We start from the raw sequence: 17,746 nt of genomic DNA on the forward strand, positions 1-17,746 counted from the left end.
GCCTCCTCTTCTAAGCGAGTTCTTTAAGTACTGTTCAGACATAATGACTAAGCACACTTATGCCACAGATCTGAAGAGAAAGACGAGAACAGGAGAGGTACTGAGTTTAAGGAAAGAATGGTCCGTCTTTTATTTATACAGCTTTCAAACCCAAGTAAGCTCCAAAGCCTTTTTTACATGCATGATGTCATTCCATTCTTATATAATCCTTTGAAAAAGGCAGCCCATATGTTCTTATCCCCATTTTACAGATAAGGAAGTAAGCCCAGAGGCTGACAAGCAAAAAAAAAGAAAGAAAAAACAAAAGCCAAGGTTGCTGCTCGATCAAAAGGTGGATGCATTTTACAGATCATATGAGTGACTCTACGGGAGTGCGGTGAGTTACCAACCGTTTTCTTTCTTGTAAGTAAATTTTCTACAATGTGTTCAAATATACAAAGCAATATCGGGGGTATTGAATCCTTAGTTAAGAAGCCGTGCAGTAGTCCCCCCTTACCTGCAAGAAGTACGCTGAAGACACCCAACAGACACCTGAAACTGTATACAGTACCAAGCTCTGTATATACTATGGTTTTCTCTATACATACATACTTATGATACTTATGATAAAGTTTAATTTGTAAGTTGGCGCAGTAAGAAATTAACACCAGTAATAAAATAGAGCAGTTATAACATTGTACTGTAATGCAAGTTATGTGAATGTGGGCTCTCTCTCTAAAAATCTGATTGCGCTGTCCTCACCCTTCTGTGATGATGGGAGATGATACGATACCGACGCCATGAGATAAAGTGAGGTGAATGACACAGGCTTTGTGAGGTAGCAGTAGGCTGCTACTGACTTCCTGATGATTCGTCAGGAGGAGGAATTGGCTTTCAGCTTCCAGACCTCGGGTGACCATGGATAAATGAGACCGAGGTAAGCAAAGCTGTTTATAAGCGGCAATGGCTATATTTTCACACACTCCCTAAAACCCTGAAATGATATAGTCAGATACCAGGTTGGACCCAAGAGGACAAAGCTGTGAATGTTCACCCTGTGTCCAAACAACATCGAAAAATGAACACTCCTTGATGGGCTTGTTGGCAAACTCAGTAAGTGTTGACCACACTCCTGGTTATGCATAAAAACTGATCAAGGTGTGGTTTAGAAACAATTTCTTTTCATTTTTTTTTAATGTTTATTTATTTTTGAGCGGGGCGGAGGGGGTGCAGAGAGAGAGAGGGAGACACAGAATCTGAAGCAGGCTCCAGGCTCTGAGCTGTCAGCACAGAGCTTGACATGGGGCTGGATCTCACAAACTGTGAGATCACCACCTGAGCCAAAGTCAGACTCTCAACCAACTGAGCCACCCAGGCACCCCAGAAACAATTTCCAGGTAAACAGTCCTCAGAGAATATGCGGATTTACTCTTCCCATTACCAAAACACAGACTTTACAGATCATCTCATTACTGATTTTAGAGGACAAGTCTCAGAGTAGAATCACTTTGTTTCTTGGCTTGACCCAAAATATGTTTAAAAATAAATATACATTTCAAATACATAGGAAATATACATTTCCCAGGCAAGGACTGGTTATTTAAATATCATATTGTCGGTTTTATTTACACTCTTCTCCAAGTTCCACTGAAGCATATTTCTTTAGGTACATAGGGGATCATTTCATTAAGGCTAATGGTGATTGTTTTCTAGAAAAAAAAAAAAATACGTGAACACCAAGGAATATTTTTCACTTTCCCGGAAAAATACAAAAAGGAAGAAAAATGATTTGAATTTTTAGTTCTAATTGTTTCCAGTTTTTTATAAAAGTTCAGTGTTGTTCGGATTTTTATATGACCAGAGTGAATAAAGTGCAGGAGTCAATCGCTGCTTTCTATTTAAAGCAAACTGGCTTTTTATAAATCATAGGACTTTTATTTTGAAAAAAGAAAAAGAAAAGAAAGAAAAAAGAGAAGAAAAAAGAAAAGAAAGAAAAGAGAAGGAAAGGAAAAGGAAAAGAAAAGGAAAAGGAAAAGGAAAAGGAAATGGGCCAGTAGGTCCTTCCACCAGGTAGTCCCAACCAAGGTGGGCTGGCCTCCTGGCACAGACTGGGAGCGGCTCAGCCCATGTTGCCAGCTTGCCTGCTGTGGCGGCCCAGTAAAACCGTGGCTCCATGCCATCGTGAGAAACAGGACTGATCTGATTATGTCACACACAAGTTTTGAAGGAACTATCAGATAGTAACAACTCAATTACTCTTTGTGGCTTATTTTTATTCGTAATCAATAACCTAGAAGTGAAGTCCTCCAGGGCCCATTATACCTTTAGGGGTCCATCTACTACCCCAGGAACACCTGCGGAAGGAAAGTGTGAAGGCGGCATGTGTTAAGAGACATCACCGCTTCTAAAAATAATTTGGAGGAGACAGGCATGAAACTCAAGTTCTGATGTGCTTAAGTACTCATCTGATTATTCAACTATGAAGAGGTCTTTGGCACACACAACTGATTTTTAGCAAGCACAAGGTATCAAGACCAACATTTTGACATTATAAAAGCAGGCTGAGTTGCATGAATGTCTAAAAGTGGACGAAAAACTAAGACTACATGCTTTTCCAGCCGAAGAGGAAGCAGAGAGTGGAGTCAAACATAAACGTGCCTTTCAGCAGAAAGGTGATAAACAGAAAGCCAAGCAGATAATATACTGAATAATGAAGAAACCCCACGTAATGGCTTCTGCTAACTTTCAAACAGAATGAAAAATTCAAACTTTTCAAGGGTAAGAAGAAATGCAGTTAGGTGTGTAGATCACCCCAAAAAAGAGCCCATGACTATTAAAGTTTCTGCAGATCTTCTGAACTGTTAAACACCTGATGTTATGGGACCACTCTGGTTCACCTTTAATTTCAATAACTGATGGCTATTTTTCACCAAGACACTAGCTTTGGCATCCAAAATATTAATTTGTTGATGAGAATCATAAAATAATTTTATGTTAACTTTGCTAATTTATGAGATAGAAAACGTACAGTCCTTGATTCTGAAAAGGCCATTTAATATCCCAATTACTCATCCCGGAAGGAAGGGAAAGGAGAAAGCATTTGGAATTGCATTAAAACAGAAAGTTTAGAACAATATAAAACATGTGGAAAGAAAAATCAAAGGCTAATAAATATTCAGTCTACGTGAAATACAGGAAAATAGGAGAAGTACCGAAAGAACTTCGCTGTACCACGGTTATACACAGTAGTCATGATCACTTCCTAGATTACTCTTTGGATACTTAATTCAATTGGCCTTAATTGCTTATAAAGTGTGCGACACAATTAGGGAGGATCTGTCTCTAATTTAGCTCTGGGAGAAGCATGAATGGATGGAAACTCTAATCATAGAACACAGTAGATCATTAGAGCAATTAAGAACACAATTTCCAGTCTTGAAAACCTTTCACACAAATCACCTGCTAGCCTTTGGAGCCAGGTTTCAGACTTGCAAAAACTTTGGGGTTCTTAAGGGCAAGTGAGAGCTCATTGAGGAAGGAAATAAAGTGGGAGTCTCTTTCAGATTTCTTTGACTCAAAGATGACAACGATGGTAAAGTGAGGTTCTGGGCGGGTTAGGAAGTAGGTGCTCTGAACTTTGTCATCATAGAAGTGGACCACTTTCTCCAAGCTGTTCAGGTCGGACATGCGGTCTGTCATGATCATGATGACATTGGGCCAGTGCATGACTGGCCTGTCGCTGGGCAGAGACACCACAGCTGGATACTGGTCCACACCCTTGGGAGCCTCTCTGTAGGAATGGGGGTGGTGATAGCCATGACCCTGAAAGCTCTCGGAACCTCGGTTGTCAAAGATTAAGGACACATTGGCAGCATCATACTTCCTGATGAAGCTGGAAATCTTCCCAAAGAAGTCTGGGTTGGCTTTTGCAGTCAACGTTTTCATTTCTGAAGGAGTCGTTTGTCGGCTCAATGCCTCGTGAAAGTAAAAGCTAAACTTGGCAAGAAGCATGTTTTTGAGTTTCATCAGCCAAAGGAAAAGGTGTGGGGGCTGAACGGCCTTCTGAGACTGCCCTCCAAACAGATGTTTCTTGGTCTCCCGCTGCTTTTCAAAGATCTGGCCCCAAGTCTGCAGCTTGGTGTGAGCACTGTGCAAGTTCACCAGAGACGGGAGGAACTTCCACTCGGAGACCTGAGCCTGGGCCTTCAGGAGATGACTCAGGACGTCGACTTCCAGCTGGAAACTGCTTTCCAAAGGACTGAGGATGGGGTGGTGAAATCTAAAGGGGAAGGGAAATTAATAGAAATAAGTGGAAATGTTACTCCACATTGACATTTTCTACCCTCAAAACAACACACTGTGGCCAGACAAGTAACATTATGTTTGGGGGCAGGGGAAGGAAAGGTTGAAGGGCTGCATGCCGATTTATTTAAAAAGTTGTTCTGACGTAACTTCACCGTCTCAGAGTTATGTCAGCATCATATCCTCCTGTGGAAATAGCCTGACATTTAAACAGAACATGAGAGTCATGGTTACCTTCCTTTCAAATACAAAGAAATGAAATTAGCTGTACTTCTTTCCTAACCTATTTTATTCATTCTGGGAATTATATAACTCACATAAATATTAAAACAAGGCATCCTCTTTTTCAGGATGTAGTCCTAAAGAAGCACAGGTAAAAAGAAAAACAAAGTCACTAAAACATATCTTAAATGTGTACGTAACACATATAAACTTACTTAATGTGCTTAGTAACTCCACAAGGTATTATGGTAACTCCATAGTAACTCCAGAAGGTAAGCTCTTATTCAATCCTAGTCCCCAAATTTCCTTCATATTTAATGTTTATTTACTTTTGAGAGAGAGAGCACGAGCAGGGGAGCGGCAGAGAGAAAGGGAGACAGAGAATCCGAAGCAGGCTCCACACGGTCAGCCCAGAGCTCAATATGGGGTTCGAACTCACAAACCATGAGATCACGACCTGAGCTAAAATCAAGAGTCGGATGTTTAGCCGACTGAGCCTCCCAGGTGCCCCTCCTTCATATTTTAGTCACAGTTAAAAACAAAGTAGTAGCTAAATTTAAAAAAATCTAATATTTCAATATTTACTTGTTTTAAATTGGATCACTATTCACTAAATTAACTTTACAACTCATGGACTGCTACCTGCTGTTTGTAAAACATTTTTTCTAACAGTAATATTGTGCAGCGGGAGGGGAGAGGAGTGGGAGTATGTCCCCTTCAGGAACAGGGGGAAAAGGCGAAGTGTGAAGAGCCTGAGGCAAGTGAGAACATGACCCTTTCCCATCAATGCCTATTTCTGATGCTTCAGGTTTCCTATTCAGAGTCATTTCCTTGGAAAGGTCTTCTCCGTTCACGTCCACACTAGTCAGCCAATTTACTCTTCTTGTTTCTTAATACCTGTCTTCCACGTTAGTAGCTTCACTGCATAATTTGCCAGGCAAACTGGGACACATGGTCACCTTTGCTTTGAGCTCCTCCCTGAGGACAAGTCAACACTGCCTACTTCCTACACTCCTTTATCTCTAAAACATATGGCACAGAGCAGAGATTCAGTAAACATGGTAAACCAACTATGTGAAGATTTGAATCTTACTTTCTGCCTCATTGATTCTGTTGTTTGTGATCTAAATAAAATTCTGTAACAATGGCAAGGAAGGTCCTCTCTGTATGGACCATGTAGAGCTTTCTTGCTCAGTCTTCTGAAAAATGCCCAGGGGGTGATTAGTGTCTCTCTGGCCTGATGCTCTCTCCTTCTCCAGGAGCCAACGCCAAGCCCTTATACTCTTCCTAAAGATCCAAAGCAACTGCAAGTGACCCTGATTTCAAATATGTGGGCAAGATCTAGCATTTACTGAGCATATCCTATGCCCCAGGCACCATGGGAGATGATTTACAGGCCTGAACCCACATAAGTTAATTGCTTCACTGTCAACAAGGCAGAGGCTTCTCATATGGCTCTCTTGGCCCCCGTTGAAGAGGAAAATGCTGGTTATCAATTAAAAAGTGAAGGAAAAAAATCATCACAAATAGACCTAGAGTTTTAAAAAATCCATTTAAACATTAATTAGAGGGATTATTAAAAATTAATTAGAGAGTCCATATTAGGTTGGATATTTTAAGATAGAAACTGATGTGATAAGTAGGATGTAGTTATTCACATGACCACACATTATTTTTTTTTTTCTATCGCCAGTATTTTCCCTTCAATATCCTTCAAGAGAAGGAAGCTAAAACATGGGTAGTGGAAGGTTTTAGTCTAATAATACATTCAAAGAATCAGAAAGATGGGGTGCCTGGGTGGCTTAGTCAGTTAAGCATCCAACTGTTGATCTTAGCTCACTCAGGTCATGATCTTGCAGTCCGTGGGTTCAAGCCACATGTCAGGCTCTGCGCTGACAGTGTGGAGCCTGCTTGGGATTCTGTCTCTCTGCCCCTTCCCAGCTTGTGCTCTCTCTCAAAAGAAATAAATAAACTTAAAAAAGTCGGGGGGGGGGGGGGGGCGGGAATCAGAGACATAAACCAGATTTCAAATCCCCAGCTCATATACTTAATTAATAATTAATTAACTAATTTGGACTCTCCAAAGATTACATGCTTGAAGTAAACATTAAGAAAGTCTAATACACATGCACACACACAACCCCACTATAGCACGTCTCAAAACCTTTGAAGGGTAAGAAATGTTCCTACCACCTTAGCCTTTAGGCCCTTTGACACTTAATGACCTTAAAACACCACAAGATTCTATAATCATGGGTATCGAGAAAATTTGCCAAGGAACTCAGAACATAATAAAGACTGTCAATAATAGGAAGACGGTATGAGATTGAAGACAATTCTACCACAAATAACAATACTCCATTTTTCTGCCTCATTGGAAATCATCATTTATATCCAACGTTCTCTCTGAAAGAACATGAATTCTCTGTACTAATCTTCAGAAAGAATTCTGAACAAGCTCTTCCACAAACATAAACTAAAACTGTTTATATGTTCCACATTTATTAGGATGAATGTGAATTTCGAAGCTATTTTTCATCCTAAAGAAGAGCCAAAAATTCATGTTAGTTATTCTGCCAAGACTTTGAGATTAGCATTATGATGTATCATTTCCCCATTTCCATTCTGTTCTGTGCCTCATGACTATTTACAACTCACACTATAGGGGGATCTGTTAAATTGTCGTAATCCAAAATATATACCTCAGCTATGGCAGCGAGGTTGGAAGAGCCTGAATACAGAATAAATTGACAACTATTTGCAAAGAACATCTGCTCTAAAAAAAGCCAAAAAAGAAAGAGAGAAAGGGAGTGGGGACAGAGAGAAAGCGGGTAAGAGAGAACTCTCTCCTTCACAAATCCACATCAAGGAATTCCTTCCAAAAGAAGTATGCAAGTCCCATGCATGTGAGGAGTCAGATTAAAATGATTAAAAACAATCTGTAGCACAGTGTGAACGTACTGAATGCCACAGAATTATATACATTTTAAAATGGTAAATTTCAAGGGCACCTGCGTGGCTCAGTCAGTTAAGCGTCTTTGGCTTGGGTCGTGATCTCATGGTTTGTGGGTTCGAACCCCACGTCAGGCTCTGTGTTGACAGCTCAGAGCCTGGAGCCTGCTTCAGATTCTGTGTCTCCCTCTCTCTGCCCCTCCCCTGCTCACACTTTCTCTCTCTCTCTCTCTCAAAAATAAATAAATATTAAAAAAATTTTTTTAATTTAAAAAAATGGTAAATTTTATAGTATGTATATTTTACCATAATGAACAAAAATCTATAGTCTCTTCTCATTTAAAACTTTTACTAGTGGGGCTCCTGGATGGCTCAGTTAGTTGAGCATCCAACTCTTGAGTTCGCCTTAGGTCATGATTTCATAGTTGTGAGATCGAGTCCTGCATCAGGCTCTGCACTGAGCACGAAGCTTGCTTAAGATTCTCTCTCTCGGGGCGCCTGGGTGGCTCAGTCGGTTAAGCGTCCAACTTCGGCTCAGGTCATGATCTCACAGTTTGTGAGTTCAAGCCCCGCGTCAGGCTCTGTGCTGACAGTTCAGAGCCTGGAGCCTGTTTCAGATTCTGTGTCTCCCTCTCTCTCTGTCCCTCCCCTGCTCATGCTCTGTCTCTGTCTCAAAAATAAAAAAACATTAAAAAAAAAAAAAAAAAGATTCTCTCTCTCTCTCTCTCTCTCTGTCTCCCTCTGTTCCTCCCCCCCCACGTTCTCTCTCTCTCAAACAAAAAATTAAAAAAAAAAAACTTCTACTAGTTTGTAGATACAAATACATTGAAGATATCAAGATGCATTAGCCAAAGGTCTGCCTTATAGGACTTTCCATGGTAGGAGGAGGTACTTATAAATCGATACAAGTAGGAAGTAATACGTCTCTTATGAGAGATACAAAATAAAATGAGATTTTAGAAAAAGCAATTTCTTTTGGTTGAAAGATTATGCAGCCCATAAGGGAGACAGAATTTGAATTGAGCCATGAAGCTTAAAGAGCAGGTAGGATTTAGCCAGGTAAAGGTGAGGGCTTACATTTCTGGCCCCATTCTTTTATTTATTTATTTATTTATTTATTTATTTATTTATTTATTTATTTTAAGTTTATTTAGAGAGAGGGCGAGAGAGAGAGAGAATTCCAGGCTCTGCACTGTCAGCGTGGAGCTCCATATGGGGTCAGACTCACAAACCATGAGATCACGACCTGAGCCCAAACCAAGAGTCAGATGCTCAACCGACTGAGCCACCCAGGTTCCCCCCTGGCCCCATTCTTAATCGCCTGCAATTCCACACCCTCTGCAAGTCTTCCCGCCAGAGGCAGAGTGCACTTTCCCATCCCTGAACTATGGCCTGGGCCACATGACTTGCTTTGGTCAAAGGAAACACGTGTTAACAGATGTGATGCAAGCAAAGGCTTCAAATGAGCTTGGCTGGGCTTATTCTTTTGCACTTGGGCCATAGCCACCGTGTAGCTGCCTCCCCGCTAACCTCGGGCTCAGAATGAACGCGTACATGTGGAGCAGACTAAGCCCAAAGCTGACAGTAATAAGACAAGCCCAGTGAGACCAACAGTGTTAAGCAGAGCCACCTTGCTAAGCCAGGCCTGTCAGGCCAACTTCCAGTAGACTCACAAGCCTGTAAGTGTGAATTTTAGGATGGTCTGTTATACAGAATGATTGTGGCAATAGCAACTGATACATGATGCAGTATGACGGGGTTCAGAACATACTATCCCAAGATATGGCATCTTGGTATACTGACTATTTTATGCTGAATAAATTTGAGGAATATGTGCAGGAAAGACTTCCTGACCCTCCCCTGAAGCAGGTCATAAAACCCTCAAGTGAGAGGTGCCCTCCCCCTACCCTAAGCAAAGGAGCATCCTTACCTCCAAAGACCAGGGACACAGAGAGGAATCTGAAAGAACAGGCCTTGCTGGTTGCCCCAGCCTTCTACACTTGGCTCATTCCCTTTTTTGTCCTAGCACATCTCCCAACAACTCTTACATCTTCAAATGTACTCAGCTGAATCTTGTTTTATAACAAAATGTACCATGAAAACACAGGTTTCACAGCTTCCTTGGGTCTTCATTATTTTATGAAGGCTCCCTGCCACGTAAAACTTACATTAAATACACTGGTATGTTTTCCTCATGTTAATTTGTCTTTTGTAAAGGGCCCCCTGCTGAGAATTTAGAAGGGTAGAAGGAACCGATATGTTCTTCCCCTCGGAAGTTCAAGGACATTCCAGGCAAAACAAATAAGGGACCAAGGTAGGAAATAGCAAATACTTATCAGGAATACATTAGATTATGGAATGTTTTTTGGCTTCTGCTTAAAATCCTCAAAGAATTCTCGTTGAAGCTTCTTCCTTTTTACTAAAAGTTGGGGGACAATTTAAGGCATTTGATGGGAGGTATATGAATTTGAAAAGAGAGACTGGGGCAAGATCACAGAAGGCCAGTAGTCCTCACTGTTAAAATCAAGGCTTGTTATGGGGCGCCTGGGTGGCTCAGTCGGTTAAGCGTCCGACTTCAGCTCAGGTCACGATCTCGCAGTCCATGAGTTCGAGACCCGCGTCGGGCTCTGGGCTGACGTCGGGCTCTGGGCTGACGTCGGGCTCTGGGCTGACGTCGGGCTCTGGGCTGACGTCGGGCTCTGGGCTGACGTCGGGCTCTGGGCTGACGGCTCGGAGCCTGGAGCCTGCTTCCGATTCTGTGTCCCCCTCTCTTTCTCTGCCCCTCCCCTGTTCATGCTCTGTCTCTCTCTGTCTCAAAAATAAATAAATGTTAAAAAAAAAAATTAAAAAAAAAAAGATAATAATAATAAAAAAAATTAAGTTGGCTACAAATAGCTTTTTGACTATCAAAAAAGTTCAAGTATGCCTTCCTCAAAAGTACAGATGCCTGTCTCCACTAAGGAAGTTAAAAACAAAACCAAAATTATGCCACAGGCACTGAAAGCAATTATAAAGGAGTTTCCAACACGTGTTAAGTAATGGTTACATTGCAGGAATGAGTGGATGATTCAGCAAGGTGATTATTTTGAAAGGGACATTTATTTGAATAATGGTTTGTTAAGAAGTCACATTATTTTATACACAATTCGCTCGTGTGAACTCTTCTATAAGCAGCAAAATCAGTTATAATACATCTTTTAAGGATTTCTCCACTCTTGGTCTTTGGCCATTGTTTGGAGAAGTATCCACCCGGCATGGTGTTTAATGACGCCTAAAGAAGGCACCTAAGGTACACCTGGTGCTTAATTAATACGTATAAAATGTAAAACGACTATTTCTCCGCTTCACGGTTATTTAACGACGGGGTTTCACGAGTGTGGGGGAAAGACCTCGTCTGATGGGAGGGAGACGCTGCCACGCCTGTCCCTCCCTCCCTCCTCACCTACACTCACCTGGAGCTGTACTTCTTGAGGATGGTGTCCAAGAGGCCAACGAGCTCTTCAGCATTGATGAACTTCTGCGGGCTGAGGGTGTACATCTTCTCGTAGAAGTCTGCGATCTCCATCCGGGCCTGAACGAAGAAGCAGAGCTGCTCTGACAGGTGGGAAAGCAGTTCTTCCACGTGAGGGGCGGTCCCACCTAGTGCACCTCGGCCAGTCACCACCTTCTTCAGCTCGTTGTGCAGGGAAGTGTAGATGGTGCGGATGGAATCCTTCCTGCTGAAGAAGGACTGGCCCCCTGGTAGGCAAATGACATTAGCATATGACAAGTAAGGAAGAGAAAGCAGGACAAAAGCTCTCCCAGCATCCACATGGAAAGGAGTGGAGCCTACTGAGCTCAGTAAGTTATCATCAGCCGCCAATTCAAATATTTTGCGACTCGTAATTTCACCGAGGAAGAAGAAAGAATGCCTGGTACGACTCATTAGTGTGGCAATGCACCTGTGTATGATTTCTTTACCCGTGTACCGATTCTCCCCCACCCCGGTTCAATGAGGATTCACATTTATTTCAGAGGATAATTGACCTAGTAAGTGACATCAACCTGGATCTAAATAGCCCTCCTTCCACATAAATATATTTAAAACAAAAAAGAATACCCGATCGGAAAACACTGTTGTTATTCCTGATAAATCAGGAAATTTTATTTCTGCATTAGAGTTGCATTTTCCTTTGCCTTAGCTTTTAAGCCATACCAGAAAATGGAAAATACACATATGTGTATCTCCCTTACACAAGAACACAGACTACTGGGGTCCCAGGGGAAAAAAGAAAACCTTTAGTCCTTTTGTTAAAATAATCTCTATGCCTGGGGTGCCTGGGTGGCTCAGTTGGTTGACCGTCCAACTTTGGCTCAGGTCATGATCTCACGGTCCGTGAATGCGAGCCCCGCATTGGGCTCTGTGCTGACAGCTCAGAGCCTGGAGCCTGCTTCAGATTCTGTGTCTCCTTCTCTCTCTCCCCCTACCCCGCTCATGTTCTGTCTCTCTCTGTCTCAAAAGTAAACATTAAAAATTAAAAATTAAAAAAAAATCTCCATGCCCAACATGGGGCTTGAACTCATGACCCCGAGATCAAGAGTCACACACTGAGCCAGCCAGGTGCCCTGAAATCTTTAGTACTCTTGACAAGGTTGACATTATAGGTTATAACAAAATAAGCACCATGCTGTGAATTATTAAGAGCAGGAAGCAATTATAAATAACTGCTGGTATAATTCAGGGGTTCCAAAGCAAATCAGAAAGAAAAAAAAAAAAGATACATCCTTTTCAATAGTTAAAAAGAATCAAGTGGCACAGACAGCATTTCCTTACTTCTGTATTAATGCATGATGAGCTCTATTTCTAATAATTATAGAGCCAGCTTCAGCTTCATAGACGTTTTCTTAAGCAATTCTGCACCCCACTAAAGGGTCACAGGTAAGACATTAGGAAAATGAAAAGAAATAGGGCAAGTTTAAACACTAATTCTCAGGAATATATAAAAACCTCAGAAATGGGTGACAGTTTAAATTTTTTATTGATACACACAAAATAGTTTAATGAAGAAATTTATCACTATTCTAAACATATCAATTAGGAGTGAAAATTATGTATCAAGGGATTTGTAAACTATCCCCTTAATAAATGAAACATCTCACAATGCTGTTTTTAGTTTAGGGCCCCATTTATGTTTCAAGAAATGAATCTTACATCCCTTCCTACTACTGTGACCACCTTGTCCCAGTTTTTCCATGACTTTCCAAGTCTTGGCACTCAAGGTCTGGCTTCTCGGAAAACCCTTAGTCCCATGTCCTGGGAACCCCGTCAGCCCTGGGCAAACCCAGAAGTTTTGTCACCTTCCTACTATTCCATAAACTACTAATACTTAAAAAATGTTTTCTTCCATATACTGCCTAAACAAACTGACTAGCATTCAAATCATTCCTCCTGCTAATAGCGGCAAAAACTATGCGGTACAGGTGGATTGACCCCAGCCTAACATCCCACACAGGACTGTACCCTGAAGGGTTTGCCTTCCTTCCCTGCCTGTATTCAGTCTAACTTGGCAGATTTTGTGATGCGACAGTATGGAATAAATAGACCTCTGTGTCCAAGTTCAGGAAAAAAATCTCCTAGCTGAGGAAGGCAATAGAGTACCAAGCAAAATCCCTGGGCTGACTCAGTCAGTGGAGTGTGACTCTTGATCTCAGGATTGTGAGTCCAAGTCCCATGTAAGGTGTACAGATTACTTAAAAACAAAATCTTTAAAAAAAAAAATCTAAAAGCTCTGGAAGTCTGACTTAGTTCCAACTTTCAGCTTCCGAATTTATAAGCTGTGTGATGTGCAAATGACTTAGCCACTCTGAGCCTTCGTTGTTGTTTTTTAACACGCAGCTAGTAACAGAGTTGCTAAGAAGACAAAATGAAATAACATTTGGTATGTAATGTGCCTGGAGCAAAGCACATATTCCACAACCATAATCCCCTTCCCTTCCATTCATACCTGATATAAGAAAACTGTAACCACTAAGTGAGCTTCTAAAACTCTATGGTAAATTGGGAGCTTCACGTACTGTAAAAAAGAATAGCATCTATTTGAAAGATAGCTAGGTGATTTCAACTGTACTCCCTTCCGCTGTTAAACAGTGTGGCCTTGGTGAAAAAGGGATACCTTCCTTTGTCAGATTACCCTTATTTGAGGGAGTGGAAACACCACATAAATACAAAAATACTGTGAAAAGCTTATCAATAAACACCATCACTAATATGTAAAACCAAGGGACACTATAAGGAAGGGAGAGACCACCAATGCATTTCTTTTAAACAGGTCTCTGTTCTCCAATCTCTCAGGAGCACAATCCTATTGTTGACTATCCTGGTAAGGAATATCCAAGGGGGACGGGCCTTCCTTCATACTGGGAAACAAGGAATCAGAGACATCAGACACCTTCCTCTTTTCAATTTTTTGAATTTACAAAATACAGTTATTTTGAATTATTTCTAGAAGGCTCTATGTATTAAATCCTCATTATTTCTCAAGATTTCAGTGGTCCATCGCACATGATAAAATTTCACATAACCAATATATTAAAGGAGTATGTAAAATATCTAATTGAGTATTTTGTCCCACAGCTTCTTGTTAATGATAATTTGTAAACATCAGTTCTCAAGTTAAGGCATTTTCTACCATGCTAAATTCCAACAGCCAGAGGTTGAGGAAACCCTCTGGTAATGAAACCAAAGGGAGAAAAGTATGACCTAAAATCCTCCAAAGGCATTGAGATGGCATATTTTAAGCCATCCCCAAACAGGTATATTCTCCCCTCAAAGGAAAGAGAAAGCTCCAGGATAAGGAAGGACTCCACCCAAAGTTTTTCAGAACTGAGCCAATACAGGAACAGAAGGCTCCCTGTCAGGCCTGTCCTTTGCCTATAGTGTTTGCTGACATGTGCATGTATAAACAGGATTCTCTGCTAAGGTCTCTGATGAACACTAGTCGTGAGAGTGAAGTCAGAAAGACTCACTTTTTTGAACCATGTTTTAAATGTTTAAAAATACACATAAAACTTTTTGTTTTGCTTTTTAAAGAAAACCATACATTCTAATTAGCAAAGTATTTGAAAAACATGGGAATGTCTAAGTGGCAACACAAAAATTTTCCCCCAAGGTTTTAAGAAAATGGAGTCAACAAAATAATCACAAAATCATATTGTAAGCACGTTATCACAAACACTCTCAGTATCAAAAAACCGTAAGATATCTGCAAAGTTAAAATTTTAAATCTGGAACCTACAATTACTACACATGGGAATAAGTTATGAGGCATTGAGATTAAACATGCCATTTTCAGAACATTTACTCAGAAGTGACAGATCACCTGGGAGTCTGAGCCATGCCAGGGCACGTTTCATACTGTAAATTGCTCCTGGGTCAGTTTCAAGGTGCAGCCTTCAGGTTCATGCATGCAAGCTGGGCGTCTGTGCAGAACTAGTCACTTTACATAATAAGGGCCATTGCAAAGAACCAAGTCAGGGACAGTGATGGTCTCACACATGCTCTTACACACAGGCAGCTAGTTCTGTTTACCAAAAACCAACCAGACACATACAACTTAAACTAGAATAGCAGATTTTTAAGCTGGGGTGTATAAATAGGCTTTAGGAAATCCACTGAACCCTCTCAGATTATATGCAAAACTGTATTACACATATATTTTCCATATACAAGTCCAGGGGTTTTATCAAATTCTCATACATGTGCTTTAAAAAGAATCATGGCACTGGGGTCAATTACCATTCTTCATGAAGTGGGGGAATCTAAAAATAACAAAAACTGCCAGAAAATTACCCACTTTCAATTTTACAGCCAGAATCCTCTGCATTTCTAAATACAGTTGACCTTTGAACAGAGCTGGGGGTGACAGAGGAGGGTGTTGGGGTGCTGACCTCCCCCAACACAGTCGAAAATCCAAGTATACCTTTTGACTCCCCAAAAACTTAATTACTAATAGGTTATTACTGACTGGAGGCCTTACTGATAACATAAACAGTAGATTAACACATTTTGTATGTTATATTTGTACATCTATTTGTACATATATATATTGTACATATATATATACAGTATTATGTATTGTATTATAATAAACTAGAGAAGAGACAATGTTAAGAAAATCATAAAGGATGAGAAAATACATTTACTGTACTGTATTTATGGAAAAAATCCGCGTATTAGTGGACCCAGGCAGTTCAAGCCCCTAATGCTCAAGGGTCAACTGTATATACAAGGTAAATTTAAAGTAGAATACATATGCCAATTTTTTATAAATCACATGGATAAGAACACAATCTGACACTTCAAAAGCAGGTATTCCAGTTTGAGATCTGTCAACTACCTGCACCAGTGAGCACAAACAATCTGCCAATCTGTAGAAAGGGGAATAATAATACTGCAACATCAACTGCAAATTTGTGAGAAGTACCACTGTAAAAAGGGGTGGAAAAAACACACAAGGTGAATCTATCTGACCAGTTTTTGCCAATACGTCAACATACTAAATAAGTCATTACCTGAACAGCTAAGGCAGAAGTTAAGATCTGAGAAAGCCCTACCCCTTGGGTGTTTACTGACAGCAGTATGTACATGCCCACTTTCAGGAAATGTAAGGAAACTAGGGGTTAACAATCAAAATGGAATCTGCACTCAATTTTACCTTTCTATTCTACATTGTATATACGTGTTCTTCACTCATACCCAACCCTGTGCTTTCTGATAATGAAAGGGTGTAAACATAGGCCAAAATACTAACACAACTTTGAAAGCTCTGGGATTTATAGTATTTATTGCTGATAATTGTAAGCCGTAATATTCTGTATGCATAGCCTTTGGCTTTCACATATTTTATGTCCTCCTGATCTACTCATACTAATTGTTTCTGTAGTGAAAATCAGTTGCTCTTGCATCTTATTTTCAGGGGCAAGATTTATGACGGAGTAAGAGTGTTTACCATTTCCCCCGTAAGTCCCCTCTTGCTAGTGTTAGGCATATTTCTTGCCTTTCCTGTCCAGTATTCATTTCCTCATTCATTAAATATTTATTGAGAGCCTAGGAAGAGGGGGTAGGACTCCATCTGCAACTCGCAGGGGCCTTAACCTTAAGAGGCCGGATAAAAGTGTTCATTAATTATAACTAGGTTGTGTTGGCAAGTTTTGCTCCTCTGGCCACAGTGTCACTGATCAGAAGAGTGAAGACATACAGTTTGCTTAACTTCTCATTTATGGCACCAATCCATGCACTGAGCAAAATGGATACACCCATCGGTTTGTGCCACAGCCCTGCAAAGAGCATCCACCCGGGCGGCCAATCTAACAGCAGCAGAGGCCAGTGGGCGGGGTTTGTGGAAGCCGAGGGAAGGAAGGGAACGGTGGGAGAATTGGGAGTGCCAAGTTGAGCCTGAGGCTACAAGTGACAGAGACAGGGAACCCAAGCCCCTGCCGATCGGGGAATAGACCCCCTTTCCTTCCTCCTCAAAGGGCACGGGGGGCGGGGCGGAGGTACCTAGTTTTTGCCCCAGGTAGGTGAGGCTGTGATAGACCTTCTCGGCCGCGGCCAGGTGGGCCAAGGCCGCCAGCAGCGACAGCCAGCTGCCCCCCGCGCTCTTGTTGGCCTCTCGCTCCTTGTCCACATTGTCCTTGGCCTTGTCGTAAGAGAAGATACCCAGGTGAGAGAAGAACGTCTCCAGCACCGCCTGTTCCACCGGGACCGGGGCGGCCAGCGGGATAGACTCCCCCATGCGAGCTGCGATCCAGCTCCACCCACGTGGCTCTCCTCTCCCTCGCACTTCCGGGTTCTCAGGGAACGTGCGCACAAGCGTGCGTGCGCGCGAACGCCGCAAGCGGCGAGCTCGTGAGCGCGCTGCCGCCTGGACCGCCCCTGGGCCTTAGAGAGGACACCAGTAAGGGCCAAGGAAGGAGGGAAGTGGCCCGTCTTCAGCTCCTGAGCAACTTCGGCGCTTCGGCTCCCGTACTGCTGACTATTCGGATCTTTAGGGCAGAACACGAGACGGTCAACTCGCTGCTCCGCGGACCTGACTGCGTTCTGAGGTGAGCTGAGAGGCCCCTCCCTGTGAGACTGCGTCAGTGCTGGTGACGTCACGCTGACTTGACGTCCGTAGTTCTTGGTCTTAACATCTGGCCTGGGCTCGCCTGGGGCCTGAGGGCGGGGCGCGAAGATGAGGCTAGTGGCTCGAACTGTGCTCTCTCACAAGGAGTCAGTTCTCATGCCTTTTAAACCAACGCAAGTACGTGGCTT

At 41.9% G+C, this 17,746-nt stretch overlaps 1 protein-coding gene and 1 long non-coding RNA gene across 7 annotated transcripts in view; one reads left to right on the top strand and one right to left on the bottom strand.

The window, feature by feature from the left end:
* Positions 1-3,035: 3,035 nt before the first annotated feature.
* Positions 3,036-17,240, bottom strand: KICS2 (KICSTOR subunit 2). The gene is made up of 3 exons (XM_049625900.1): positions 16,994-17,240; positions 10,908-11,193; positions 3,036-4,258 (listed from the first exon to the last, which is right to left on the bottom strand). Exons 1-3 carry the CDS (start codon positions 17,226-17,228, stop codon positions 3,442-3,444), a joined length of 1,338 nt encoding a protein of 445 aa, XP_049481857.1. The 5' UTR covers positions 17,229-17,240; the 3' UTR covers positions 3,036-3,441.
* A 54-nt stretch (positions 17,241-17,294) lies between these two features.
* Positions 17,295-17,746, top strand: part of LOC125919293 (uncharacterized) — a 119,536-nt gene continuing 119,084 nt past the window's right edge. For 2 of the 6 annotated variants that reach the window (XR_007456709.1, XR_007456710.1), the window contains exon 1: positions 17,310-17,538. This is a non-coding gene — a long non-coding RNA (uncharacterized LOC125919293). Of the gene's footprint in view, positions 17,539-17,746 lie in introns of all 6 variants that reach the window. The other 4 variants (XR_007456708.1, XR_007456707.1, XR_007456705.1 and 1 more) reach the window with 3 other exon arrangements.

Source organism: Panthera uncia, chromosome B4 (assembly GCF_023721935.1).
Source record: "Panthera uncia isolate 11264 chromosome B4, Puncia_PCG_1.0, whole genome shotgun sequence".
Taxonomy (NCBI): Eukaryota; Metazoa; Chordata; class Mammalia; order Carnivora; family Felidae; genus Panthera; species Panthera uncia.

What these genes read in the sequence shown, in the direction of transcription:
- KICS2 (XM_049625900.1), bottom strand. Translation starts at nt 17,228, where the DNA reads ATGGGGGAGTCTATCCCGCTGGCCGCCCCGGTCCCGGTGGAACAGGCG. An exon ending in CTACCTGGGGCAAAAACTAG is followed by an intron (nt 11,194 to 16,993) that starts GTACCTCCGCCC and finishes TTTGCCTACCAG; the next exon opens with GGGGCCAGTCCTTCTTCAGC. An exon ending in CTCAAGAAGTACAGCTCCAG is followed by an intron (nt 4,259 to 10,907) that starts GTGAGTGTAGGT and finishes CTTCCCCTTTAG; the next exon opens with ATTTCACCACCCCATCCTCA.